Below are 24,495 nucleotides of genomic sequence, written 5' to 3'. Positions count from 1 at the left end.
GCTTTTGCAATAGCAGCTTTTGAGCTATTATTCATAGCACTGATAGTAACATATGTTGACTGGAATTTCTAATATACCTTTTGCTTAGGTTCTTAGAGCTGCAGAGCAAGCCCATCTCTGGGCTGAACTGGTGTTCTTGTATGATAAATATGAGGAATATGATAACGCCATAATCACAATGATGAATCACCCAACAGATGCTTGGAAAGAAGGCCAGTTCAAAGATATCATCACTAAGGTATTACTTCCCTAGTGAAAGGATGTAAATTTCTTGCTATGTGCGCTTCTCTTACTTGTAGCCTGTTTAAAGTGCGAAGTTCTGTGGTATTGCCACGCAATTTCAAAGCAAGTCAACTACAGTAACTGAAGAGATTTCTAGACACAAGAATAAGTCTTAGTCAGTTGTGCTGGAATATCTAAGGTTATGTCTGTCTTTCATTTTGATTTCTCTGTGATCAAGCTTCTGCTCTGAATGTGCATCCTTACTCATCTCTAGGTGGCCAATGTAGAGCTGTATTACAAGGCAGTTCAATTCTATTTGGAATTTAAACCTCTGTTGCTCAATGATCTGCTGATGGTGTTGTCCCCTCGGCTTGACCACACTCGTGCTGTCACCTTCTTCACAAAGGTAACTTTCCTGCTATCCAGGTCAAAGGAAAATTTGCAGCTGGAAAAGCATTTAGCTTTAGTAGCACTTTAAAATGCTCAGCTACTTCACTGCCTCGGGGAAGATGCTAGGGGACCTCTACAGAAAGTTATCTTGACTTAAACTTATCTACCTGATTCCTTGAAGGTTAAACAGCTCCCACTGGTTAAGCCTTACCTGCGCTCTGTTCAAAATCACAACAACAAATCAGTGAATGAGTCCCTGAACAACCTCTTCATTATTGAAGAAGACTACCAGGTATGTCTTGTCTCAAGATATAATATAATAGCAGCAGTAATATCTGGAACGGGTATCGACTTGCGTGTTGTATGTGCTTCATAATAGAAACAGCTATTCCTGAATTTCAAAATTTTCATGCTGGCTTCTGTGTCAGTCTTAAACTAATATTCTTGATCTGCATTTGATGTTTAGAAAGACGGGCTTCTCTCTCTCTCTAGTTGTCAGTAGATTTTACCTGCTTGCTTTTGACTTGAATTCCTTGAATGTATGTTCTTTGACGCTTCGAACTAAACTAGTGGTGATTAGACAAGGATTAAGTGGAGAACTGGTAGTGACTTTCTGGGAGCTTGTTGGGTCACTCCTGGGGATGGTAGACTGGCTACTTCTGGTATGAGTGTGGCAGATCAGCTTTTATTTAAGGCAAACAGTGGGGGTGCTAAGGAAAGAATTCACAGAAGGGGCAAACAGTTATGATGTCTAGCTGTTCTACAGGTTTCAGAAAACAACTCTGGTATTCAGAGGCTCCTTAACCTCAGCAATCACCACTGAAAAATACTAACTTGAATTCATAAAAAACCAAACGCCTGAACCAAACCCCCAGATAAACCTAAAACTCTCTGCAGGTCTGGCTAGAGTACTTCATCCTCCTGGAAATAGGAGTATGGAAATGTTTGCATCTTTGTGGATGCAGTTGTACACTTGAGGTGTGAATAACTTTTCTTTTCTATTTAACTCAGGCTCTTAGGACTTCCATAGATGCTTATGACAACTTTGACAACATTTCTCTTGCTCAACGTTTGGAGAAACATGAACTAATAGAGTTCCGAAGAATTGCTGCTTATCTCTTTAAAGGAAACAATCGCTGGAAACAGAGTGTAGAACTCTGTAAGAAAGACAGACTGTATAAGGTAAGACCGTTGTGCAGGTCTGGTTAAACATGCTTGGCTTTTTCAGAGACCTGTGACTTTCTGGTAAAGTTGCACCTTTTTGGATGCTACTAGCTGGTGGCTGTTGCTGATCTGGCAAATCTTGCTTCAGAGTGGCAGTAGATGGACAGATTTCTTGCAAACAAGTCCTAGAATGCCTCCTACTAATGTCAGTAGTAGATTGCAGCTTAGTGAAGTACCACGTACATGTCAGCCATTGTACTATGGCACCTGAGGCTAAACAGACTCTCCTGTTGTAGGATGCAATGCAGTATGCTTCAGAATCCAAAGATACTGAGTTGGCAGAAGAGTTGTTGCAGTGGTTCTTGCAGGAGAACAAGAGAGAATGCTTTGGTGCTTGTCTCTTCACCTGCTACGATCTCCTAAGGCCAGATGTTGTCTTGGAAACGGCGTGGAGGCACAACATCATGGACTTTGCCATGCCATACTTTATTCAGGTCATGAAGGAGTACTTGACCAAGGTAAGAGCAGGTGCTTCTCTGACGCTGAAAGCTTGTTAGTCACTGTGGTGTATGCCTTGAGACTGTCTGCTTGCTACTAACATTGATCTGGGCTTTGTCAAATGTCTGTCTGTCCATGTCCACACTTATTTTTCAGTCCATCTGGGGAGAGACTTCGCCCTCTAAGAGACTGAAACACTTGCAGACTCCACCCTATCTACCAATTACAGAACCTACATCAGTAGTATTTGCCTGGCCGTGGGCAGTGTCTTAAAAGTAGTTCCAGGATTCAGGCTTTTCATATGCTGCATCAGTCAGGAATCCCAGCTGGGATCAAACTCTTTAACTAAATTCTAGACTGTATACTAAAAAAGCTTTTATGGCTAGATCTTGACTTAACGTGGTCTGCTGTGCATTAACTCTTAAAATGTGGCTCTGATACTTAATCGCACTAATTATGACTCGGCTTTTGTTTGAAGTGACTTAGGATGGGGAAGGTACTCAGTAATGTTTTGACAGACTTGAACCAAATTTCAGTTAATTGCCAACTGTCACTAGCAAGACTTGCTTAGCTGAAGCTTTTAGCGTATCTTCCAGTGAAATGGTGTAAATTCCTTAATTAAGACACTTCCTCTGAGAAGTAAAAGCTTAACTGAAACTAGAGTCAATGAAGACTAGAGTGCCTGCTTATCTAGAAGATTTGCCTGGCTGTTGCTTCTAAAGGCAGGACTACTCTGTAGCTCCATAGCCAATCTGCTATCCTTAAATGCTGTATTTTGGGGGAGGTGGGGAGCTATCGAAGCAGTAACATCACTTGTCAGATGACTGATGTACCAAGCTAATACCAGGCCTCTCTTGAGAGTAGCAGTCTTGCAGTGGGATTCTTAAAAGATTAAAATTTGATGATCTGCTAAAGCGTTAGGATGTAACTGTAGCATAGCTAATGAAATCAATGCAGTTAAGAGCTAGCGACAAGCAGAGCTGCCTTTCTAAAGCAGATACTTCTGGTGTATCTTTGTTTTTACTCACCTGTACCTTAATTATTTCTTCCCTGACGCTTTTGTTTCTACCTTTTATATGCTAAATATGGAATTTTATTTTTTCTAAGCTGCACCTTCTGAATTCCTTTGCAGGTTGATGCAATAAAGGAAAAGGTGAAAGTTGATTCTTGTTTTCCATCTTTAAGTCTGGAGGACTAAGTCTAAGGATTCTGCATGAGTTTTTTTCCTTTCCTATGTTTACTACACTGCTGCTACTGCTTTTTCCCCCAAACAAAATATCACTAAAGCATATGCAAATTGTTTAACTCTACAAGTAGCTAGTGCTGTAGGACAAAAGTAGATTCATTTGCTACTAATAAGCTTATAGATCCTCAGGAAGGGCATACAGGTGATCAGTTGGATCACAGTCAACCTGGTATCAAAAGGATACACAAGTGCTACTATTTGACAGGAAATCTGACTGGAAGAACCTCCTATGATAAGAAACCATTAAGTCTTGGACCACTGTCTCTGAACTGTCAATCGGTATGGTATTTACTCATTTAAGGACTGTGATCCAGTTTCTGATCTCTTGACCGTTACTAATGCGTGCTGACAGTAGGCAGAATAGATACTAGCTGCTTCAGAAGAGACTTCCTTATTCAGGTGTCCGGTTCTTATGGTGCTAGTCTAAACCACATGGTGCTCTAGTTCACATGGCAACTTAAAACTTCAGCTATTAGACAAAGTCCGTGGTTCTCTTCCCTGTAGTAAATTTCTTGTAGTTGTGCCAAAAAGACTGCCTTCCAAGCTCTTCAGCTTCACTAAACTTCTCTTGCTACCTCATTTAAAAAATAATAATAAAAAAGGTAATGCTTATTGCTCTTCTGAGGCTACTCTGAGGCTTGCCTTTCACTATGCAGTTTTGCCCTCCTGAAGGACAATCTCTAAGGTTTCTGTCCATCTGCTTCTGTACAAATACCACTGGGATTCTCCTTAGACCAGAGGTCAGCCCTAGCGTGAGTTTTCCACTAATGTGGCTGAGCAAAGGGCGAACAAACTGACAAACAGCTAGACGATGGACTAAATGCAAATGGCTTCTTGGTGACAAGATGTCTGTAATGACACCACTGGAACTAAAGGCTAACCTGACTAAAATGTGTAGTGTAAGGTCCTTCAGCAGCTAGTAGGTGAGGCAGTAAGAAAGCGTGTGTGTGAAAAAAGGTAATTGAACTGCAGTGTTTGCCTAAACTACGCATGTGTAGCAGTCATTGCAATTACATCCCACTATTCCTTAAGCTACAAGGCATTGCTGTGGGCTGCGTGTGGTTTTTTGGGGGGAGCCTGTATGGCAGTCATCTTCAGACCTCACTCTTGCTTCAGTACTTTTGCCTATTTTTCATGCACACATAACACAATAACATTGAATGCATGTTACTTTTCCTCTGCAGCTTTTTGCAGTCCCTGTGGAAAAGCCTTTAAAACAATCTTGCTACAAGTGTGTAGGGTACTGAACCTGGTGATGCTCAAGCAAGTGGTGTAAGAACCATCCTGTGGGCTGGTTTCAAACTCGTGCTTGTTACTGTAAATACTTGTTTAGCTCTGAGGGGAGGCATCAAAACTGGGTGAAAAATGCATTAAATGTCCTGGGCTGGAGGCTTTCCAAGTGTGCGTAAGCCAAATGCCTCTGCTTAATAGCAAACTCTGCACATTCTCCTTGGATTTGCATCTCTAAACCTGTGCTTCTGTGTTCAGTGTGTTGCTGTTTGAGTTAAAACAGTGCAGTTCTCAGCATGGTGTCTGGAAACGAGTCTTGAAGCTCATTGGCATACACTCCTGTGCACTTTGGCAGCAGCAAGGCAGATACTGGTGTGAGGCAACAAAAAGGCTTGCCACGAAAGCCCAGTCAATGAATGAACTCATAAAGCTCAGGACTTATGCCACTTCCTGGATTTATGCCTCTAATTGAGGTTACAGATTAACAGGTTTATGGACCACATGTTGTAACTCACAACTAAATGGAAGAAAGCTGTTAAGAGCTGCCTGCAAATGTTTGCTCAGGTAGCGCAGTTACGCTGAAAGCTGTTGAACTTATGGTTGGTGTAGCTGAATATGTAATGCCAACCCTGTGTAAGTACAGGAAAACTGTCTTCAAACTCCTTTACAAAGGACACAAATGAAATCAAAGGTTAATCTGGTTTGAGTTGTCTTACTGTCTTAAAAAGTAATTGGCAGGATTGACTGACTTTACCTGGGAGATAAGATTTAGAATAAAATATCGATACCTAATTTTTGTGGTTTCGGTTTCAGGGCCTGCCTTAGACTGTAGTAATGCTGAGTCTCCTTGGATCTGTTTTAGAAACAAGCAATATTTCACTACAGAATTAAGTTTCTTCTCTTGCCTTTCTGTAGGGGAGGGCTAACAGCACAATTGCACTTGCTGTGCAGCAGAGTGAAGCTGGCTAGTCTTGTCTTCTTACTGTGTATTAAACTCAAACACGTTGACTGTTTGTGGGTTTAGGCTGACTGCCACACAGTTCTAAAGTGGAAAAAAGCAAGTCTTATACACATGCATTCTCTGCATTTGAACTTAAATTGCATGAGTGAATGGGTTTGGAAAGTGAAAATCTTGAGGCTCAAGTGACATGTCGGATGCTATTGCAGTCTGCTGTATACAAATACCAACTTCAGATTACTTTGCCTCAATGTTCCATTCAGGGAAACTTCTCCAGGTCTGAGCGTTACCTTAGCAACTGCTCCAACACCAAAGGTGCTAAAATTTGAGTTTGTGTCCTAAGGCTCTTGGTTTGAAGTAGTTGGAGCAATGCTGACCGATGAGCTTACTGATGTCAAAGTAGCTCTAGTCCAGTATGGGACCTTTCATACAAAGCTTCAGCCTGGAGTGAGCTTTCAAAGAAGTTCCACGAATCCCTCAATTAGGGTTTCTTTTCAGGAAACAGACAATTTTGACTGCATCAGTACCAACATTGCTACTTGAATTTATCTTTAACTTGAAGTGGTTTCCTTTTCTTGATGGGTGTTAACATACCACTAAGGCTTTTCCACTTCTCTGCCATGAATAAGTACCTCTTTCTAGAGGAGTTTTTTTAACTGTTGATTTCAATTGCAGGTGGATAAACTGGATGCATCAGAGTCCTTGAGAAAGGAAGAGGAGCAAGCTACAGAAACACAACCTATTGTTTATGGTAATGTTCTAGTTCATGTACTGTCAATAACACATTTTGCTTTCACAACAACCTTTCTCTAGTCACGTTTTTCCCCAGGGAAGTCTTTGAAAGTGGGAATGTTCTCATGTGAAATCAAGTCTTAAAAGAATGAGTTCCAAAATACTAAAGTACCGTGCTAGTGCTGCTGTGGCTAAAAGTGGATACAGGCTGCAGGATTTAAGACTGTCCTAGCTTGTTAAGGAAAAGCTTTTGAAAGAAAAGCAGTGGAAGAGCTGTACTATTCCAGACTTCCACCAAGTGCAGTATTTTTGGATCTTGCTGAACACACTTTACACCTATCTTGGGTATTTCCTTTCTACGCAGGTTATTCTGGTAATTCTAGTAAGAGTTACAGATATGAATTTCATCCAGTGATAAAGGAGCCTCCAGTGTATAGCTGACATCTCTAGTCACAACATAATGTGCCAGTAAAGCTACCCTGTCTCCAAAGCAAAAAATGTTGTAACAAGTTGTTTTTATGCAGGTTTCATATTCTTAATATGTTTGAATTGCTACTATAAGGCTGAGTGAGTCTGGGAAGAGTGTCCTGGCCTAACATGCTATTAGAGCTGCCGACTATTGGGCTGTGGTATTAAATGGTTATCATAAGCAGCTGAAAATCAGACACTTATCAAAGATGTAGCTCTCCAGAATGAGCTATTCAATTGTCGGGAACATGGCTTATGAGAATGTTTTAGAAGGTGTTTGTGTACTTTGACCCCTGCACTCCTGAGCCTTCACATCAGGCTTGCTGTAGCCTGGGACTCAGGCCTTACATGAAGCAGAGTTACTAACACAATTGGAGCAGTAAATGCTACTCAAAAGCCTGATTGATTCTTGGACTGGGTGAGTTGAATGCTGAAGGAACAGGAAGCCATTGCCTTCTCTCTCATAATTGGATTTCTAAGAGCTTAAAACTAAAACTACTTGCTCCAGATTTCAGGAATCTGTCCGTGTCCACATACTTCATAGTGTAGTGTTTTTACCCCATGTACTCTGTCATGAGTTTTTCTGGGGAAATATCCATTCTGGCTGCTAAGGAGCCCAAACCAGGTCACTTACTGTTAAACATACAAATGTCTACAGGGAAGTTGCAGGAATTTTACTGGCTGAACTCTTGGTACCAAGGAATAAAGATGAGGCTGTTCTGTCTTCCAGGTCAGCCACAGCTCATGTTGACAGCAGGACCCAGTGTCGCAGTTCCTCCACAAGCACCTTTTGGCTATGGCTACACTGCGCCTCCGTACGGGCAACCACAGCCTGGCTTTGGGTACAGCATGTAAGATGCAGCACACGTCAGTTTGGAGCTAGCGTATTTTCTTACTGAAACTCCACCGTCCCTCCCCGCTTTAACTCATAACAGGGAAAAGCAAAGAGTTCTGCCTCGTGTTCTTGTAACCTTTATTTCATGAAGGACTGTTTTTTCTAGCGCAACCTATTTGAATCACTTATGTTAAATCTTTTTCACATTCCATGTCATTTAGACTTTACTTTGAAAGGGGAATAGTTTAAACGACTTCGTTCAAGTGGGCTTTTGCAGGACTGCTTATTACCATTAAGTCTATTGTGAAGATTCTGATTTGCACTCTATAGTGTTACACTCTAATACTGAATCTTAAGTTCATTGTATGTGAGCAGCTTACAGTATGTACTGTCTATTCTAAATGCATTTAAGTCTCACTGTATATTCGGAGAAAGCTAAAGCGAAGATACTTGTATTTGACCTTGCAAGACTGCTGACAAGAGACAACACTAATCAGCATATCCTACCTGGGTTGGATTGCATAGCTCTAAAAGAATTTAAAATGCGTACAGACAACCTTGCCTGACTTAAAATGAGTAAAAGGGGTTTTTTTTTCCTTAACCTATGCAGGTTTTTCCAGTTACGCATATAGAAAATGCTAGTGTCTTTTTGCTCACTCCATATGTAACAGATGACCTTACGTTGTGCTGTATCCTGTGCTTTTGTGGGACATTCCATTCAGGAACAGAGCACCATGATTCCAATCTGTGTATTTACTAACCCTGCCCTGAGGTTTGTGTATGTTGGATATTGTGGTGTTTTAGATCACTGTTTTGAGTGTACAGAAGAGAGAATTCAAGCATATTGCTGTTCAGTTTTGTTTGTGCAATTTGAAATTACTCAATTTAAAAATAAATTACTGGACTGTGGACATGCTGCATAGTGGTAGCTTCACTTTACTGTCTTCAAAAAGGACCTTTGAACTTGAACCAAGTATTACAGTGCTAGTGCTATGGGGCATGCAGGTGCGTTCATTCAGAGGTATGAGGGGCCATTAGAGGAGCAGAAATGGAGACTATTAGTGGTGTCTCACACTGCGGGGGCAATACAAGAAAATACATAACGCTTTTTCTAGAGAAGGATTATGCCAGAGGGAGGAAAATAGCACTTTCCACTAGTTGGCTGCACTGCAGTCAACTACAGCATATTTGACCAGATGATACTTAGGATTGTAGTAGGGTGTGTCAGTTAAACTGAGATCATGTTCTAGGTATGTAAGTTGCCTTAAACATATTTAGCTTCAAATAAAATTGACTTAAATGTTCCTCTATGAATACTGTCATATTTCAGTGTAATAAGTATTACAGCACTGGCCCTACTTGTGATAGCTGTAGAAGCTCCAGTCTCCTAACCAGGAGCCACTGTGGGTGTCAGGTTCCACACTAGAGGCAGAGTCCCCTTCCTGCTCACTCCCTGCAGCTGCATTGTGATCCTGCCAGCCCCATGCTGCAGTGGCATCTGGTGGGGCTTAACCTGCTGCAGACTCTGGGTCTTTGTTCAAGAGTGTAACAGAGCAGAAGAGAAGCAGTGAGTAGTGTCAGGTTTTGAAAAGCATTCTGCCTAAGTTTGAGGTGCAGTATAAAGAACTTCTGTTCGCTGTTGCTTACACTTGCATTTCAACACCTCTGACATTGCCTCTGGGTCTGTAAAGTTGACTGATAGAGCCAAATCCTTCTGTTCCTTGTTTTACAACCGGTTTTGTAGGGACTCAACTGGAAGACAAGTCTGAGAGGCTGTAAAAGGCATGCTCAACAGCAGAATTCTCACAGAACAGCTTTATTAGAAGTGTGACTCAGAAAGCTCACCTAATCAGAAATGCAGGGGCCTTGCTTTTAGTGTTGGAGCTGCGCAGGTAGAATTTACACAAACCATGATCAGGGTCCTCTGAACTCTGTCCAGTAAAATCTGTAACAGAGTGCTTCCTTAAACCCAAGAGGACCTGGTAATTCCAAGTAAAACAGGATTTAAGTTAGTCCCTGTGCAACAAGTTGTTATTTGAGGGTAACCCCCTACCTCAGTTGAACTGGGTGTGCTGACCTGCTTGCTGATTCCTGCAGGTGCAGTAGCTACATGGAAGTATCTAGAACAGAGCACAGCTCACAGCTGCTCCCCAGAACTATCGCCTGGCTCGTGAGGTCTGGGCAGTAAAGCCTGGTCGCCCTCCTACCACTTACAAGCTATTGCATCAGCTATTCTGTTAGAAACTGGTGGTGAAGGAAGTTGGCTACAGCCTACCCCCAGCTGTGTGGGGCAATTTTTAACTGCTTCAGCAGATCTTTTCTGAATTGAAGAACATCTCTCTCAAAAAAACCAAAACAAAACCCTGCAAGGCAGGGAGGGGGAACCTGTCGTTTTTAGCACATGGGACAAACTCCACTAATGCTTCAACTGAGTCAGTAAGCCAAAGTGCAAAATCCTTGATCAATCACACAAGTCTTAGACTGGGTTTCTTCTTACGGCTAGTAAAACTCTGCCAGTTCTACTCTCCTCAACTCCACTGACTGTGCCATTTTCTTTCCTACTTTAGAACACAATACAGAAGCTAGAGAAACTCATGATTTGCAAATTAAAGTCTCTTACAAAGCCTGGTTGTTTTATTTATACTGAGAGAATATATGCAAAAATCCCCAAACCTGGATTTTATCCCTTTGGTACCAATACACCCCAATGCATTCAGATTTCTTTGGTCCCCGTTCAAAAGAGTTTCAGGTGACCAGAAACTTTATCTACTACATCAGCTGGTCCCGGTCCAATACCAAGGACTGTCTGGGAGCCCGGAGCGATCTGAGTACGACCTGCATCTTGTATTAAGCTCACGGTCAGTCCGAGGTGCTTTGCTTCAGACAGGAGTTGGATCAGAGTCTCTTCATCAGGAGCTTTAAGGACCACCTTAGGCTGTCCGCAGTATTCCCACTGCTTCAGGAGTTCAGGATTTCTTCTTTGAACTTGCTTGTAGGCAGAAACAGCAGCATGGGAACACTGTGCTGCTACTTTACCCTTTCCCATCTTCAAATCGTTGCGGACAATTAGCACCATCTTGAACTCCCCAGACTCTCCCATGATGCTGGCTTCGCTCCCCAGGCTATTGACAGGAGCAGTCATTCCAGCTTTGGTCTGCCTTAAAAGTCTCCCACGGATGCCCCATCCCAGGCACATGCCACACGCGACTCCGGCAATGACACTGAGCAACCCGGGTTTGGAGAGATAATCCATGATGGATTTTGGAGACTGGCTAGGAAAGAGGGGGAATAGAGCATTTTTCAGTCTGTTAGGGTGCACCTGCTTATTTGTTAAAAATTATATTACAACTAACAAAGCATTTGTATTTTTTTTTAAAAAGTACTATTCCACCTTCACGCGCTGGGAAAGGACGTTCAGAGACAAATTTCTGGGTGCATGATCCTCTCCTTCCGCACCACAAAGTCACCGGTGACGATGCACAACCCACCGCTGACGGGCTTCAGCTCAGGAAGCCGAACCAAGATAAAAATCGCCAATTATGGGGCAGTTACACTAAAACCGGTGACAGAAACGGTAAAACGGTGAAGGGTTTTTTAATTCAATACCCAAAAGCCCCTCGAGGCCTGCTTCCCGGAGGGAGAGAGGGGCGGGGCAGCGCCGCCCCCACCCCACCCCACCCCACCCCACCCCACCGAGGCCTGCGGCAGCTCGGGCGGCCCAAGGGGTAGCGGATGCAGTGGTCGAGCCGCACTGAGGACGCTCGCACCGGAGGGAAGGGGAAGGGCCGGGCACCGGTGGTGCCGCCGGGGGAAGCGAGGCCCGCCGCCCCGCTTACCTGCCACACGCCCGCCAGGCCGCCACCCCGCCGCCGTCGCCCGGATGTGAGGCAAGAGGGCGGGGCGCGAGGGCGGCGCGCCGGAAGTGATGCGTCCCGTTTGGGCGGGAAGGGGCGGCCCTGGCCCCGCCTGCACTTCCGGGTTGGCGCGGGCCCAGCGGGAGCTACCGGCGCGGAGCGTGGTGAGTGCGGCGCTGCGGGCCGCGCCTGGAGCCGGGCCTGGAGCCGAGGCTGGGGCTGTGGCTGTCGCAGGGTCTTCCTCGGGGGGTAGGGGCCTGCGCTGCCGCCCGCTTCAGCGGCCCCTGCCCGGCTTCCTCCGTCCCGCCCCCTCAGCGCCGCCCCCGGGGCCGCTCCCCTCAGGGCCGCTCCCCTCAGGGCCGCCCCGGGGTCGCGCTCTCGGCCCCCCGGCCCCCCGGAGGCAGTGCGCTGATGGGGGTCTGCGCGCCGCGAGGCTCGGCCGCATGTTTCCGTGGGGCTCAGGGGAGCCGCGGGGCGGGCGGGAGCGGTGGCCTGGGGCACCGTGACCCAGCGGCCGCCCGCGCCGTGTTGTGGCACGTAGGGGGCGGGGGAGGCCAGGCCCGGCCGGGAGGGCTGGCTGGCGGGCGGGACGGGCGGCCTGTGGGGGAAGCGGGAGGCGACCGGGGCCGAGCGCCGGGAGGGTGAAGGGGCTGGGGGCGGGGGAGCCGTCCCCGAGCCGCTGGAGGCGCGGGTGGAAGCCCGGCGCCGGTGCGGGCCCGGCTGGGGGCGGAGGCCGTGTTGCTGCTCGTTCATCCCCCGGCCCACCGGGACCTGCGCTGCTCGAGACCTTCGCGTCACGCCGGACGAGACCCCGGGAACCTGCGGGGCCTAATCGCCCTGCTTGGGCACGGTGCCGCACGGCAGAGTGAGAAATCCATCCTTCTGGCTGCGAGGAGTCGGAGGCCGGTCCGGTGGTCTTCGCCTCTCCAGCAGAAACGTGCTGTCCTCTGCTAGCGGGCTTGCTCACCGCATCCTCTACATCCTGCCGGCCGCCCTTCTTCCCATAGTTGTGCATTCCCTTCCAGGCTTGGCTGCTTAGGCCCAAATCCATGAAGACCCTTAATGTCTCGTTTCTGTTGGCTGAAGTTAAGCATGTGCATGTCTTTCCCTGGTTTTTAGTTCTCTGGCAAATGTCATCTAGTGATTACAGAAGATAATAAAGCAGTAAGGTTCCCGTTTTGTTCTGGTTTTGCCTCTTGGATGTTTGGCAAATCATGTAGGTGACCTGAGGGAAGGGGTAATAAGTTTGATAGCGGCTGTTTATCTATAAAGTGCTGTGAATCCAGGTTATCCGCTTTGAACTGCATGTATGACACCTTTTCACAGCTCTCTCCTGTCCTTATTTCCTCTGCTGTGTGTTCACCAACAAGTGGGTATCCTGCTTTAGTTGATGTTAATTATATGGGTTGAGTGCTCTGAGCCGCAGAGAGTGTGATATTACTCTTTTATACCTTGGAGCACATGTATTTCGTTTGAGTGTGGCTTTTCATACTGTTCTGCTGTTAGAACTTGTGCTCTTTAAGGTTGTTTCACCCCACTTCCTGCCAGGTAGGTTGACTGGGGGTTCTCATGCTTTATACTGTCTTACCTTATGAGAGCATATATAAGCTTGTCTTAATGCATTAATTTGCCTGTTGAAATGCGCTTCATTATGTCAGTCCTCTTTCTTTCAATCCACTATTTCTACAGCATGAGGTGGATTTTTCTTTATTCCTTAATGGTCGTAAGTGACAGTTGTAATGATGGCTTCATTCCATGTTTTCAGATGAGAGCTTGAAAAAATGTGTTCCCAGTTGTGCAAGGGGAGGTGAGCACTAATTATTAATTTGAGCTAAGCTTCTTGTCCTACTTAACAGCTGAAATCAATGGTACTTATAACTTCTGTGGGAAAGGATAGGAGGAGATTTAGTAGCTTTTAAGTGGGTAGTAGCAATGAGGAGGGTATGCTGGAAGCAAGCCTCTTAGCTGGAATTTCTGCGCTGTTTCTACCTTAAAGCTTTTTTCCTGATGTTGTCTTTGAATATCTTTTGTATGTCATGGCTGTTTCTGACTACATCTTGTGAATACCTCTCCTTAGAATGTTCTGTGTAATTAATGCATGTTTCAAGATCTGCTCTTATTTCTTAACAAGCTTTTGTTTTAAAGCAAGAAACTATTACTTCTGATCTATAGTAAGAGTAAGCCAGTGCCAGTTTTACTGGTATAATAAAATGTGACAGGAAACATACTATTATCTGCAGGTTAGAACTTTAACTTCTGTTATTTATGGAGAAGAGTGAGCTGGATGGACTTTGCTATCCTGTGAGAACAAAGGGCATGGCCCTGAAGCTGTTGCCACACCAAGCTTTTTGTATTCAACTACAGTCATGGGGCAGCACCTTGCTGTTTTAGGTGGTGCACTGACCAGATGGACCCAGGAGACAGTAAGGTGTTATTAGTGAGGCAGGCAGTTGTTCAGTGTGTTTTAAACTTGTTAAAAGAGTATTCTTTCTTACAAGGCTCAGAATTAGCCTCTGTGATTTACCTTGTACAGGCAGCTTATTCTCATTGAATGGCCGGGGCAGCCATAGTGTAACTCGAACTGGTTCCAGTTAGAGACTGTTAATGTCTATGAAAAGCAGCAGTCGTTATCTCAGGAGCATGTTTCAGCTACTGTTTTCTGTGAGGTCTGTTAGGTACTTCTGTCTGTCCCCTTTCATCAGTGCCATGCCTCTTACAGGAGAAGCACTCCGGATATAATGGTTGGGCAGGTTCAAGCATCCTCTTGTGGGGAAACCGTATCCCAGCACTTAAAAGATAGTATAAAGGCAAAGTTCCGACCAAATCTGCACTCTCCCCCAGCTGCTGGAGGAGTCGGGTGACGATTCTTCAGTTTTGTACTCCTATGTTTCTAACTCTTTGTTCTTTCCTAGTCAAATTCTAGCAGGCCATTTTTTGTGCAGGATGCGTTATCATCTTGTGACAATTCCTGTGACCTTTCTTTGTGCCTTTGGGCAGCATAGGGAGGCCGACGGAGAGCTTGCCTGCCACCTTCTGAATGCAGAATGCAGACTGAGGGCTGCGAGACAAACAGCTTGGCAGATAGTATGTGTGTGGATTTCTACAGAGGTCTCTGGAACTAAGGATGTGAAAGATACCGTGTCTGTTTAGCCACCTGAATGTTAACTTTACAGTCGTCTTTGCAATGTGGCGTGGCCTCTCTCTTCTGTCAGTCTCTCCAAGTCATCAATTTTGGTGAAAGGGCTGCTTGGACATACATGATGTGCCCTCCCCAAGAGGTTTGTTGTGGTGCTGATCGGCGCTGTGGTAGTACTTGTCACTGAATCCCTGTTTGAGAGAGGATGTGAAGTGCAGTGTATTAGAATGCTGTCTCGTTCAATATCTGGGTATAGTTGAGCAGGGCACTTGGGAAACCGAAGTTAGCATAGCAGCACAGCAATAGCACTGGGGAGGTCTCCTGTGATCTCCCCAGGTCACCCTCTCAGCAGCTTATTTCACCCTTTCTGATAACCTTGAAGGGGTTTTCTGGGCAGCTGGTTGAGCACCATCCCAGTCTGCAGAGGAGCAGTCTCATTCTGTGAGCTGTGATCTGCACCCCAGGCTTGCTGCCCCCTGCCAGGGTGAGGAGCACAGAACTGATCTGTGACTTGCATGGTAGCATGAGATGCTACATAATAGCAATGGATAATGTTCATGTTTCCGGTTTTCCTTCATTTTCCTTTCTTTTATTTAATTTTTTTTTTGAGGGAAGTTTTTCGGTGAGAGATCACTGCGAAGACCTGAACAATGTGGATTTTGTCTTTTCTACCATCTTCCATGTCTTTTCATCTCTGTAGTGTGCAGTGACTTTGTTGCATTGTTATAGCATGTGATTCTACTGCTGGATCTATGCAGACAACCATCAGTATTCATGTTTCACCTGAGAAGATCTGCCAAAGAGAACAGTTTTAATATACGTGGCTTTAATGGCAGGGGCAGAACTTTTAGTCACCTCAAATGAAAATGTGCGGCATCCCTGACACTCATGTTACAACAATATTAAATCATTCTTTCCTAAAAGATGTCCCAAAGTCTTTTTGGGAAAATGGAAATTTTAACTCTAAATTGTAAGATGATTTTTTTGAAATGGTATTTGGCTAGGAATTGGAAAATAGGTCTGGTGTACAGAGGCATAACCCACAAAATTGAAACCTGTGGTCTTTAACTGAATTACTTTTCCCTTGAGGGATTAAACTATTTTAGTTAGAAAAACATTTTTAGTATGGGAATAAATGCACTCCTATCAAAGTGTAACCCGTTACAGCTAAATCTATGGGGATTTTGAACATCTTTCAGATGTGTCCTAATTTATTTTAATTGAATGCTTCCCATGAGTGTTAAAGGACTGGAAAAAAAAATCACACAGTTACTTTTTCTATTTTCTGTCGTCTTTTAGGAAAGTTATTAACCTTCAAGTTAGGGACTGCGTCTGTTTTGTGTATCACATGATGAACAGTATTATCTTACTCTGTAGGGACAGGAGGTTTGGAAGAGCAGTCGCTTTGGTCTTGAATGTCTGCGGAGCTGAGGACGTAGTTGTCTGTTCCACTGGCTTCAAATACTGAAGTAGTGAAGAGTGATATAGTTGTACGGAACTGAAAGGGTATGTAATGTTTCACTTTGAGACTGATCTCATCCTTTACCTAAATGTGTTCATGTGCCAGGCCGTCTTTGACTTTAGAGGGAAAGTGCTCTCCAAACGGTTACTTTGCCAAGAAACTGTTAACTTATTCCCTGTGTAAATTGTTGCTTATATGTAGAGCATTTGATGACTGAAACAAAACCGTATTACAGATGTGTAACGCTGTCTGCTTTAGTGCAATCACTTACCCACCTGTAAAAAGTCTTACTTTTTACTCTTGTGTTCATTGTAATTGAAAAACAGTGACGTAGATAAAGAAGAAGGAATGGTTATCAGGACAGTTGAGGAAAAAATAAGCAGCAGGATACTGGCAGAACTGGAGTGTTTGGCTTAAAATGCAAGAAATGACAAAAGACTGCAAATGGTGTGTTGCTAAGGTGGCTGGGAGGAAACAGCAGCAAAACGGTCTAAGCTATAAATCTGGTTCTAGCAGCTGCGTGACAAGTAACTCTGATGGAGATAAGAGTCAGGGTTCCAGGGTCTGCCTAAGTTAGAAGTGGTAAGAATTAACGATTCAAACAATGTCTGGGAAAGCAGTGAGATCATTAAAATAGTTTTAACAGCTTCCTTGGTGTTCCAGCACATTGGAAAGGAGTCCTCAAAAGATCCTTGGTACAGAATGTGAATCCACATTCTGCTCCTCCAAGGGGGAGTGCAAGCACCCAGCTGCCTTGTCTTGAACAGTTTCCTTTTACGTAAGCACACCCAACACTTGTGTGCTTCGGCGGCCTCCCCAAGAGCTTCAGAAAGAGGACACTTTTGTCCTTTTCTCTGATTACGGAGGGCAGAGGTTGCAGTGCCTAATTTTATGTTCTCATGCTCTAATAGCTTGTGTTGCTTTGTCTCACTTACGCTGTGAAGTGCCAGTCACAGTTACCATAAGCCCTATTTGTTGACCAATTTACATTTTTGACTAGCAATAATTGTCTTTTTATACTTAATGTTATGGATTGCACTAAAGCTGAATAGTGCTTTGTGGGCTATTTGTTCAGCCCCACAAAGAAGTTCTTGTGTGAGCACAGCTCTAACAAATGATCTAAGCAACCCTGATACAAAAACTGTTCAAAGTTGTTTTTCTCACTCTTTTAAATAGTTTATTTTTATGTTTGCTGGTAACTACTTCATGTAGTAGGCAAATTTATTTTTAGATATGGACTCTGTCTTTTTCAGCGTTCATAAGAAGTAAAGTTTTGTTTAGCAGATGGAATTTAATTTCCTGTGGTGAGCTGTCATGGATTTGGTGTAGACTTGAGAATGTGGACTCAGTTAATGAGACCATTTTGGGTCAGGCCCCGACGCCAGTTAATCTCTATGGGGAGACATTAGTGCAGGCCTAGGGATTCTAACAGGTGTCAACCAGAGCAACAGATCAAAAGAGATGAGCTTTCTGGATGCACATCCTCCAGTTCCTTACGCTAAGATGCTTTAAGTATAATTAGACTTTGGTAAACCAAGGAGTTTCTTCTGAAACCTGTAAGGGTTTGGTTTCTGAGTTGCAGCCCATTTGGATTTGCCACGTGATGGGTATCAAATCTTCTGGTCAACTGTATCGTTAAATACAAGTTTTTAGAGCTTTTCTGCAAAATGGTGGAACTTTAAGACCTTCTCAACAAGGATTTGCCCTACAGAAGTGTGCAAGAGGATTATTGTCTGCTTTGCTGTAAATGTTGACTTGTGCACTTGAGGTAGCGTTACGCAAAGCTAATCCCAGATTAGTGCCTTTCCAAGCAGGGAGGGTAAAACTGGCTCTGTTAGTTGAGCTTGTGAAAGCTGTAACATGTATGTAAGCACGCACCTGAGATCCCCAGGGAGTGATGATTTTGATGTGCCAGTAAGATGTTTAATGGATTGTGGCGGAATTCAGCTCATGGAGAGGGAGGGTTGTGCACAGGCTAGATCTTAGCATCAAACATGGAGAGTGGTTTGTGTTACAGTAAATTTGCTTGCCTGAAATGTAATTAAGCTGTGAGCAGAGACCAAGCCAATGGAGACTTTAATTTTGAAGCCTCAATTTGCACAAGGAGAAAAGATGAATTTTAAAATGAGGAACATGCGACTTCCACTGAAGCTGTTGGGGTTTTAGTAGTATTTGTTACTTTTAAGCCAGCAAAACGTGACTGCAGTTCCCTAAAACAGAACCTGTTTTTTAGTGTGGCTGTGTGCACAGGGGCTGGGATGGCTTCTGCTTCCTAAGCAGCTTTCTGTGAACATCAGGCTTTCTGACTGCTGGTGCCCAGTTTAAATATTTCCCTCTGCAGTGGGAGCTTTGGTGGGGGGTGCGTGTGAATGTGCAAGAAGTGTGTGTGATATACATATGCGTGTGTGTATATAAGCTTATATTTATTACATGTGTAAATATATATTTAAAAAATAAGCTCAAGTAAGTGCAGTCGGTACAAACAAAACACTTTACTGTCGACAGGGACTTACTGTCCAGATGAAATTAGGAGATGGCTGAACATTCGATCCTTGTATCACCATAGTAACCAGCCAGTTATACTCCACTACGTACTGGGGTAACTTCACTGACTTGCAGAGTGTCAGGCTGCTATAAAACTGATCTGGGGAGAGAGAGAGGTTCATGTTTCTCTGGTGTTTGACTAACATCAGAGCAAACCCTCGGTTGCAAGTGACTGCAGAATGATGCTGTAGAGCTCCTGCTGCAGCAGGTCAGTCCTCTGTTGTCCTTGGCTGACTATGGAGCCCTTCAGTATTTTTCAGAAGCAAACTTTTGCGTAGCAGTTTTATTAATTTTCCTGGTGGTTTGGGTATTCTGGGGACCACGTTTCAATGAATAGAAACTGTAGTATGCAAGAGATGAGTTTCTGCTAGCTAGTTTAACTAGACAGATTTCTATTTCTGCGCATTTCGTTTCAGGAAGGAGGTGCTGGAGGAAGAACTCCTTCCCGAGACCTTGATGCTTTTAAACTATTGGGTTTTAAATAAAACCCCTTTGATGATCAATAATTCTAGCTAGCAATTTTATCTGTGTTACAAGTAATGCATAAGGCTCGTACCTGATTAGAGGAACATCTGTCTAAAACAGACTTGTGAAACCCTGGAAATATTAAACAAATACAGTATCTGAAATATTTTAACATTTTATTTAAAACATTGACAAAATTATTGCAGTCTGAATCAAGGGGTCAGTCTCGCTCCTCTTTATCAAACCTGAGTTGCTGCATGGCTGTTATGCCTGACATAAATCAAAGGGGAAGCATTTTTTCTGTAAAACTTGAATTTCCTCCACGAGACAGTTTTATATAACCTGTCATTTTAATATTGCACTACTTTTTTTTCCAACAAAAGCAGCATATCAAAAACTGTAAATCATGTTTGCTTACAGGGAGAAATGCAATGCAAATAAGATACTTCAGCTTTGAGCGCACTCTTTTGCAAAATAAAAATTCCAGAAACTGTTTTAAGATTCAAGAGAGGATTTTTAAAGCAAGAGGTCTGACCGGCTACTTTCTTTGTGTTTGATTGCATAAGAATTGTCAGCAGTTCAGGTTTTTGGTTGTTTTTTTTTTAAGAGGAAAAAAAACCACGCTCTTGCAACATTCTGGTTTATGCTGGCTTCCAATTACTGTGCTATTTACTCTCCTGGATAAGGAAAACCACAGCTGTTCTTTCGGGCTTTTTAAGGCTGACCTCACTAGAGAGGGGCTAAATGAGCAGACAGAACGTACACTTCTCAAAAAAGCTTTTCATCACAGAGTTGTTGTCCACTGAAGAGTTTACCTTTTTTTGTTCAGAGATACTAGACTGAGCAAAACACGAGATGCAATTCTGTACCTTAGTTAGCATATTGAGGGCTAATTTTTTAGGTTGTGAGGTTTTTGAGGTTTGCTAACTAACCTGGAGGCTTAGTGCCAGAATAGATGCTTCCTAATATGAGAATCAAATCTTAATGCCTCTCTCTCAGGACTGAACTGAGGTTTGCATGAAGCTCTGCTGCTTCTGGAGCCCAAACAGTGGGCTGATTGCGAGAAGGGATTGTTTAACAAGCTTTTGTTTGCTTGTTAGCAGTGAGGGAGTTTTGTCATGTGAGTGAAAAATTTAGATTTCTGTAGGTGGAAATGTTTTAATCTTTGTCATTGTGGGAGTTGAAATACTTTCTCTCTTTTAATGGCGTAATGCAGGATAACTGTGATTTGGATTTGGAGAACTGCTGGGTGTTTGCCTGTATCCTTTGACTATGGAGTAAATGGAGTCTTCATAACCTGAAATGGAGACATTGTGCTTTTTGGTTTTCTTCTGCTATCAGATCCCCATACGTGACTGATCTATGAAATGGCAGAGAATGGAACAGATTGTGACCAGAGACGCATAGGAATGATCAAAGAACAGCACAATGGAAACTTCACAGGTAAGTGGAAAATGACTTAATGTTCTCAGCTGGTCAGCTTGGTGTAAATGCTGGTAAAATGACCAGCACAATACTGAAAAGGAATTTATGTTGCTGAGCTTCATGCCCAGATAATGCAATAGGCCTTGATGCCTGAATCGATCTTGGAAGCTTCAGTCATCTCTAAATCTGAAGTCTGGAGGATTTATGTATTGTAGAGTAGAGTAGTTTTATGCTGTATATTTCCATTCCATTTTCTATTATATTCTTTTCTCCTTCCAAACTTCTTATTCTGTAGTCCATATGCATGTAAGCCCTGTAAAGCTGACTTGGGTACCAACAGGGGCTGCAAGAGGACTGAGCTCAAAAACTGAACTGTGTTGGCAAATATGTGGCTGTAGAAGTCAGGCTATACAGCCCCACCCTTTGGCACTGAAAAGTTAGTACTTGGTAATAAAAATCTGTTTTACGCTGGGAAAAATCCAGTTATTAGTTTCCCAATTTCTAGCTTTTCTGCTGACATTTAGCTTCACCATAAATTATCAGTTTTAATGATAAATTACCAACAAAACAGTTAACCACTTTATCTCCTGGCTCACCTCTTGTTTTTCTAACTGATACATCTGAAGCAGGCTCGGGTTAATGTTTAGGACTCATGAAAAATGACCTGAGAAGATTTCATGAAGAGCCTTGTGTCAGTGAATTATCTGTGTTGTGTGTGTAGTAAGTATAGGATAGAAATTACAATCATCTTAGTTTGTTTCCTGTCAGCTTTGACTGTGCCAGTTCCATATTTAATTAAGTTTTGTAACAAAGTGATTTCTCAAGTTGTATGCAGTCTTACACCATTGTCTTTTTATGACCTTCACTAAAAACAAGGTCATAAAAAACAAGATTGAAGCATTTTTATTAGACGTACGAAGTGAAAAAATAGATAATAGAAATTCATGAAGCAATGAACGTGGCAAAATTTAAAGAGGAACTGTATGTATGTATGTATGGAACAAATCAAAGCCTTTTACTTAAACGCTTAAGTCATTCTGTAATTCTGAGGGAATGTGGGTGTTATCCAGTATTTGCCATTGTAGGTTTTCTGTTAATTCATCTAAAGCAATTGATGCTTACAGCTGAAGAGTACAAAATTAGATGGACTATGTGACTGATGAGGTATGCAATTTCTATGTAAATATTAGCATCTGATAAGGCAGCATGTTTCAGTTACTGGAATAAGACTGAAATAATACATCTTGGGTTACAATATGCTGGGGATTCAGATTAGATTAATATTTTAAGTGCAACAGCTTTTTACAAATTTAAAATTTATGAACATTATTGCAATGCTTTAAATGTATGCAAAACAATAAATATGTGCAGTAAATGATGCTTAAACAAGTTTATCTGTTTGGATACAAGAGTTATTCTCATGTATTTTTTCCATTGTTCTGTGCTATTATTTTTTTTCTTTTATTTCAGAATTCATTTTCTTTAAAAGTTTAAAAACTATTACCGCTCATTAGCTTGATGACCTTTGAAGGAGCCATTCTCAGCCAAAAAAACAGCTAGGATTTTTATTAGCCTTGACTAGTATTGTAAATGCAAAATAACACGTTTATTAGAAGAACCTTTGTTCTGTGCTTGTAGGGTAGTGTACAGCGACTGGTGTTACAGTGGTGCTGAGCTCTGCATCACAACTGAATCGCTGCAGTTAAAAGCAACCGAATGTATAGTGTCAGTCCAGCAAGGGGCAGCGGTATATAAGCAGGTCCTTCTCATGGGAACACTTCCAATCTGGTGAGCTCGTTGTGGAGAAGCTGAACAGTGTGGCAAGTCTTAACGTGGCCTGAGGATCCTGATTGGGAGGGTAGATGCGATTATCCAGTTACACGGTGGCTGAAGTGTATAAAGAGCATGTGTAATTCAATCTAGTTCGATTGGAGAACTCTGAGAATAGCTTTGGAAGAGAACCAAATTCAGACGTTCAAAGTGAAATGTGGTCTCTGGAGTGGGCGATCGTCATGTTTGAGCCAATACATTTGCTGATTTGTAACTAGTAGTGCAATACCTTCCATAAAGGCTAATAGATATGCCAGACTTTTTTGCACCCTGGGCCAATGAGATTCTTGAATGGCCCTCAGCTACTCAGAGGAAAAAAGCCACCTTATTTCCTTTGCTGGAGGTCACCTGATTTCTGATGTGATTGGAGCAAAAGTTTTGTGATGAGTAGAAAAGATGACTGGGAGCTCACGTTAACCTCCTAAACAACAAAAAAAACCACATCCAAACAAAAAAAAGCCAGTATATTTTTAGGTAGGATAGAATCTAAACTGGCAGCCCGTGCTTTTACATTTCTATTGTTTTTCATTTGCAGATTCTTTGTTGAGTGAACGGAAGCGAAGGGACCGAGAAGAGAGGTTGAATATTGTACTGTGGAGACAACCGCTTGTTACCTTGCAGTATTTTTTCCTGGAAACTCTAATAAACTTGAAGGAATGGACCATAAAGTAAAGATCATTTCTTTAACTTCTACTAAGCGTTCTGGGGAAACCCATGCTCTGATTCAGTAGGTCATTCTGACATCTCGCTTTCCCTGATGATTTACAACTTTAAATTTCTTCTTTCAGACAGCATACTTATTTTTGTACCTTAAAGGTGGCTACTGGAACATACCACACTTCTAGCTGTGTACTCAGACCTTCTGCCTAAATTACATAAGTATAAACACAGTAAGGTGTCAGTGGAAGAAAATTGCAAACTTCCTTTCTGAAGAGTTGAATATTCCAGTTTGAAGGAGTGGGACAGCGTTTAGGGATCCTTAAGGCAAGAGATACTGTACTTACGACTGCAGTGTTAAGTACTGATCTATTAATGTATGTGTTAGTATCGCTGAATGACCTTCAAATAGCTCAGCCAGGGCAGGGCTCAGGATGACGTGGAACTTGCAGTGATGTTTATGATGCTGCAAGGAGGACTTTGCTTCTAAGCTACGTGGTCCCTTTCACAGCAGGAAATGAGTTATTAAAGCGCTTTCCCTAAGCATCATTTATGCAGTGGATAAAATGGGCTTTTATTCAGTTAGAAAATTTGTAACATCCCTACTAATGCTGAGATGCATAGCTATTTCTTAACGCACTAGGCTTGAGGGCTTGGAGTGCCAAAAGGCAAACATGAGTAAAACTGGCAGCTGAAAAAGCCAGGAGTAGCAGCTGTCCTAGCGCTTGTGTTGGTAACTGGAATCGCTTGTGTTTGGGACCGAGTTTACAATCATTTTCCCAGTGAGAAGATAGCTAGAATCACCCAAGGTGATACTAGATCCTGTCGGACTGCTGCTTTGCAGGGAGCTGAGATTGATGGTAATGGGCTACGTGCACTGACCCTTCTGGGCTAGGTGTGAGGTGCTGACACGTCAGGTCCACTGAGAGAAACTTCTGGTGTCCATTTTGATCCTCTGAATTGATACGCATGAAAAATACCAGGTTTACTTATTTTACTATGTGCATTCTTTCAACCATGGTTGGGAGTTGTTTCTTCGAGAACTGCTTTATTGAGTCTCATGTTAGCCATTTCTGACAGCCTCCAAGCATTTATTTAAACCCAGCAGGAATGACATTTGAGGTCTTTAAGACAACTATTACCTGGCTTCCTAGACATAACATTTCGTTACAGATAGGACTTGTATCCTCTGCTGTGCAGCATGTTTATGTTGTCTAGCACTAGCATGACAATATCTTTCCAGAAAACAACACTGCCTATTATAAGCTATTAAGTCGAGGCCTCAGATTGACTCTTAATGATCTCCTGTGTTCCACTTGAGTGAATTGTGATTTAAATGATGACAGTCACTTGAAAAGTCAATTGTCATACCAACATAA

At 43.0% G+C, this 24,495-nt stretch overlaps 3 protein-coding genes across 11 annotated transcripts in view; 2 read left to right on the top strand and 1 right to left on the bottom strand.

Annotated features, from left to right (window-relative positions):
* CLTC (clathrin heavy chain) overlaps window positions 1-8,654 on the top strand; it is a 33,899-nt gene extending 25,245 nt beyond the window's left edge. Inside the window, exons 26-33 of one of the 2 annotated variants that reach the window (XM_056352822.1) lie at window positions 89-238; window positions 497-628; window positions 794-904; window positions 1,624-1,794; window positions 2,073-2,294; window positions 3,407-3,427; window positions 6,384-6,459; window positions 7,639-8,654. In XM_056352822.1, coding sequence (XP_056208797.1) covers window positions 89-238; window positions 497-628; window positions 794-904; window positions 1,624-1,794; window positions 2,073-2,294; window positions 3,407-3,427; window positions 6,384-6,459; window positions 7,639-7,763 — 1,008 coding nt within the window. In that variant the 3' untranslated portion in view covers window positions 7,764-8,654. The remainder of the gene's footprint in view (window positions 1-88; window positions 239-496; window positions 629-793; window positions 905-1,623; window positions 1,795-2,072; window positions 2,295-3,406; window positions 3,428-6,383; window positions 6,460-7,638) is intronic. The other variant, XM_056352831.1, reaches the window with a different exon arrangement.
* Window positions 8,655-10,355: 1,701 nt separating this feature from the next.
* PTRH2 (peptidyl-tRNA hydrolase 2) lies at window positions 10,356-11,728 on the bottom strand. Of its 4 annotated transcripts, none has more exons than XM_056352994.1 (2): window positions 11,580-11,728; window positions 10,356-11,015 (listed from the first exon to the last, which is right to left on the bottom strand). In XM_056352994.1, the coding sequence occupies exon 2, from the start codon at window positions 10,994-10,996 to the stop codon at window positions 10,478-10,480; it is 519 nt and encodes a 172-aa protein (XP_056208969.1). In that variant the 5' UTR covers window positions 10,997-11,015; window positions 11,580-11,728; the 3' UTR covers window positions 10,356-10,477. The 4 variants fall into 4 exon arrangements, with proteins under 4 accessions (XP_056208969.1, XP_056208959.1, XP_056208950.1 ...); XM_056352984.1 differs by having other exon boundaries at window positions 10,356-11,011; window positions 11,580-11,644; XM_056352975.1 differs by lacking the exon at window positions 11,580-11,728 and adding an exon at window positions 11,135-11,309 and having other exon boundaries at window positions 10,356-11,011.
* Window positions 11,650-24,495, top strand: part of VMP1 (vacuole membrane protein 1) — a 70,828-nt gene continuing 57,982 nt past the window's right edge. The window contains exons 1-4 of one of the 5 annotated variants that reach the window (XM_056352896.1): window positions 11,666-11,761; window positions 16,111-16,239; window positions 20,546-20,647; window positions 22,995-23,127. In XM_056352896.1, coding sequence (XP_056208871.1) covers window positions 20,572-20,647; window positions 22,995-23,127 — 209 coding nt within the window. In that variant the 5' untranslated portion in view covers window positions 11,666-11,761; window positions 16,111-16,239; window positions 20,546-20,571. Of the gene's footprint in view, window positions 11,762-13,385; window positions 13,405-16,110; window positions 16,240-19,949; window positions 20,216-20,545; window positions 20,648-22,994; window positions 23,187-24,495 lie in introns of those variants that run through there. The other 4 variants (XM_056352889.1, XM_056352906.1, XM_056352913.1 and 1 more) reach the window with 4 other exon arrangements.

The sequence above is a fragment of the Falco biarmicus genome, chromosome 1 (genome assembly GCF_023638135.1).
Source record: "Falco biarmicus isolate bFalBia1 chromosome 1, bFalBia1.pri, whole genome shotgun sequence".
NCBI lineage: Eukaryota > Metazoa > Chordata > Aves > Falconiformes > Falconidae > Falco > Falco biarmicus.
Note: the sequence above shows the minus strand (reverse complement) of the source record. Positions and strands in the feature narration are given on the sequence as shown.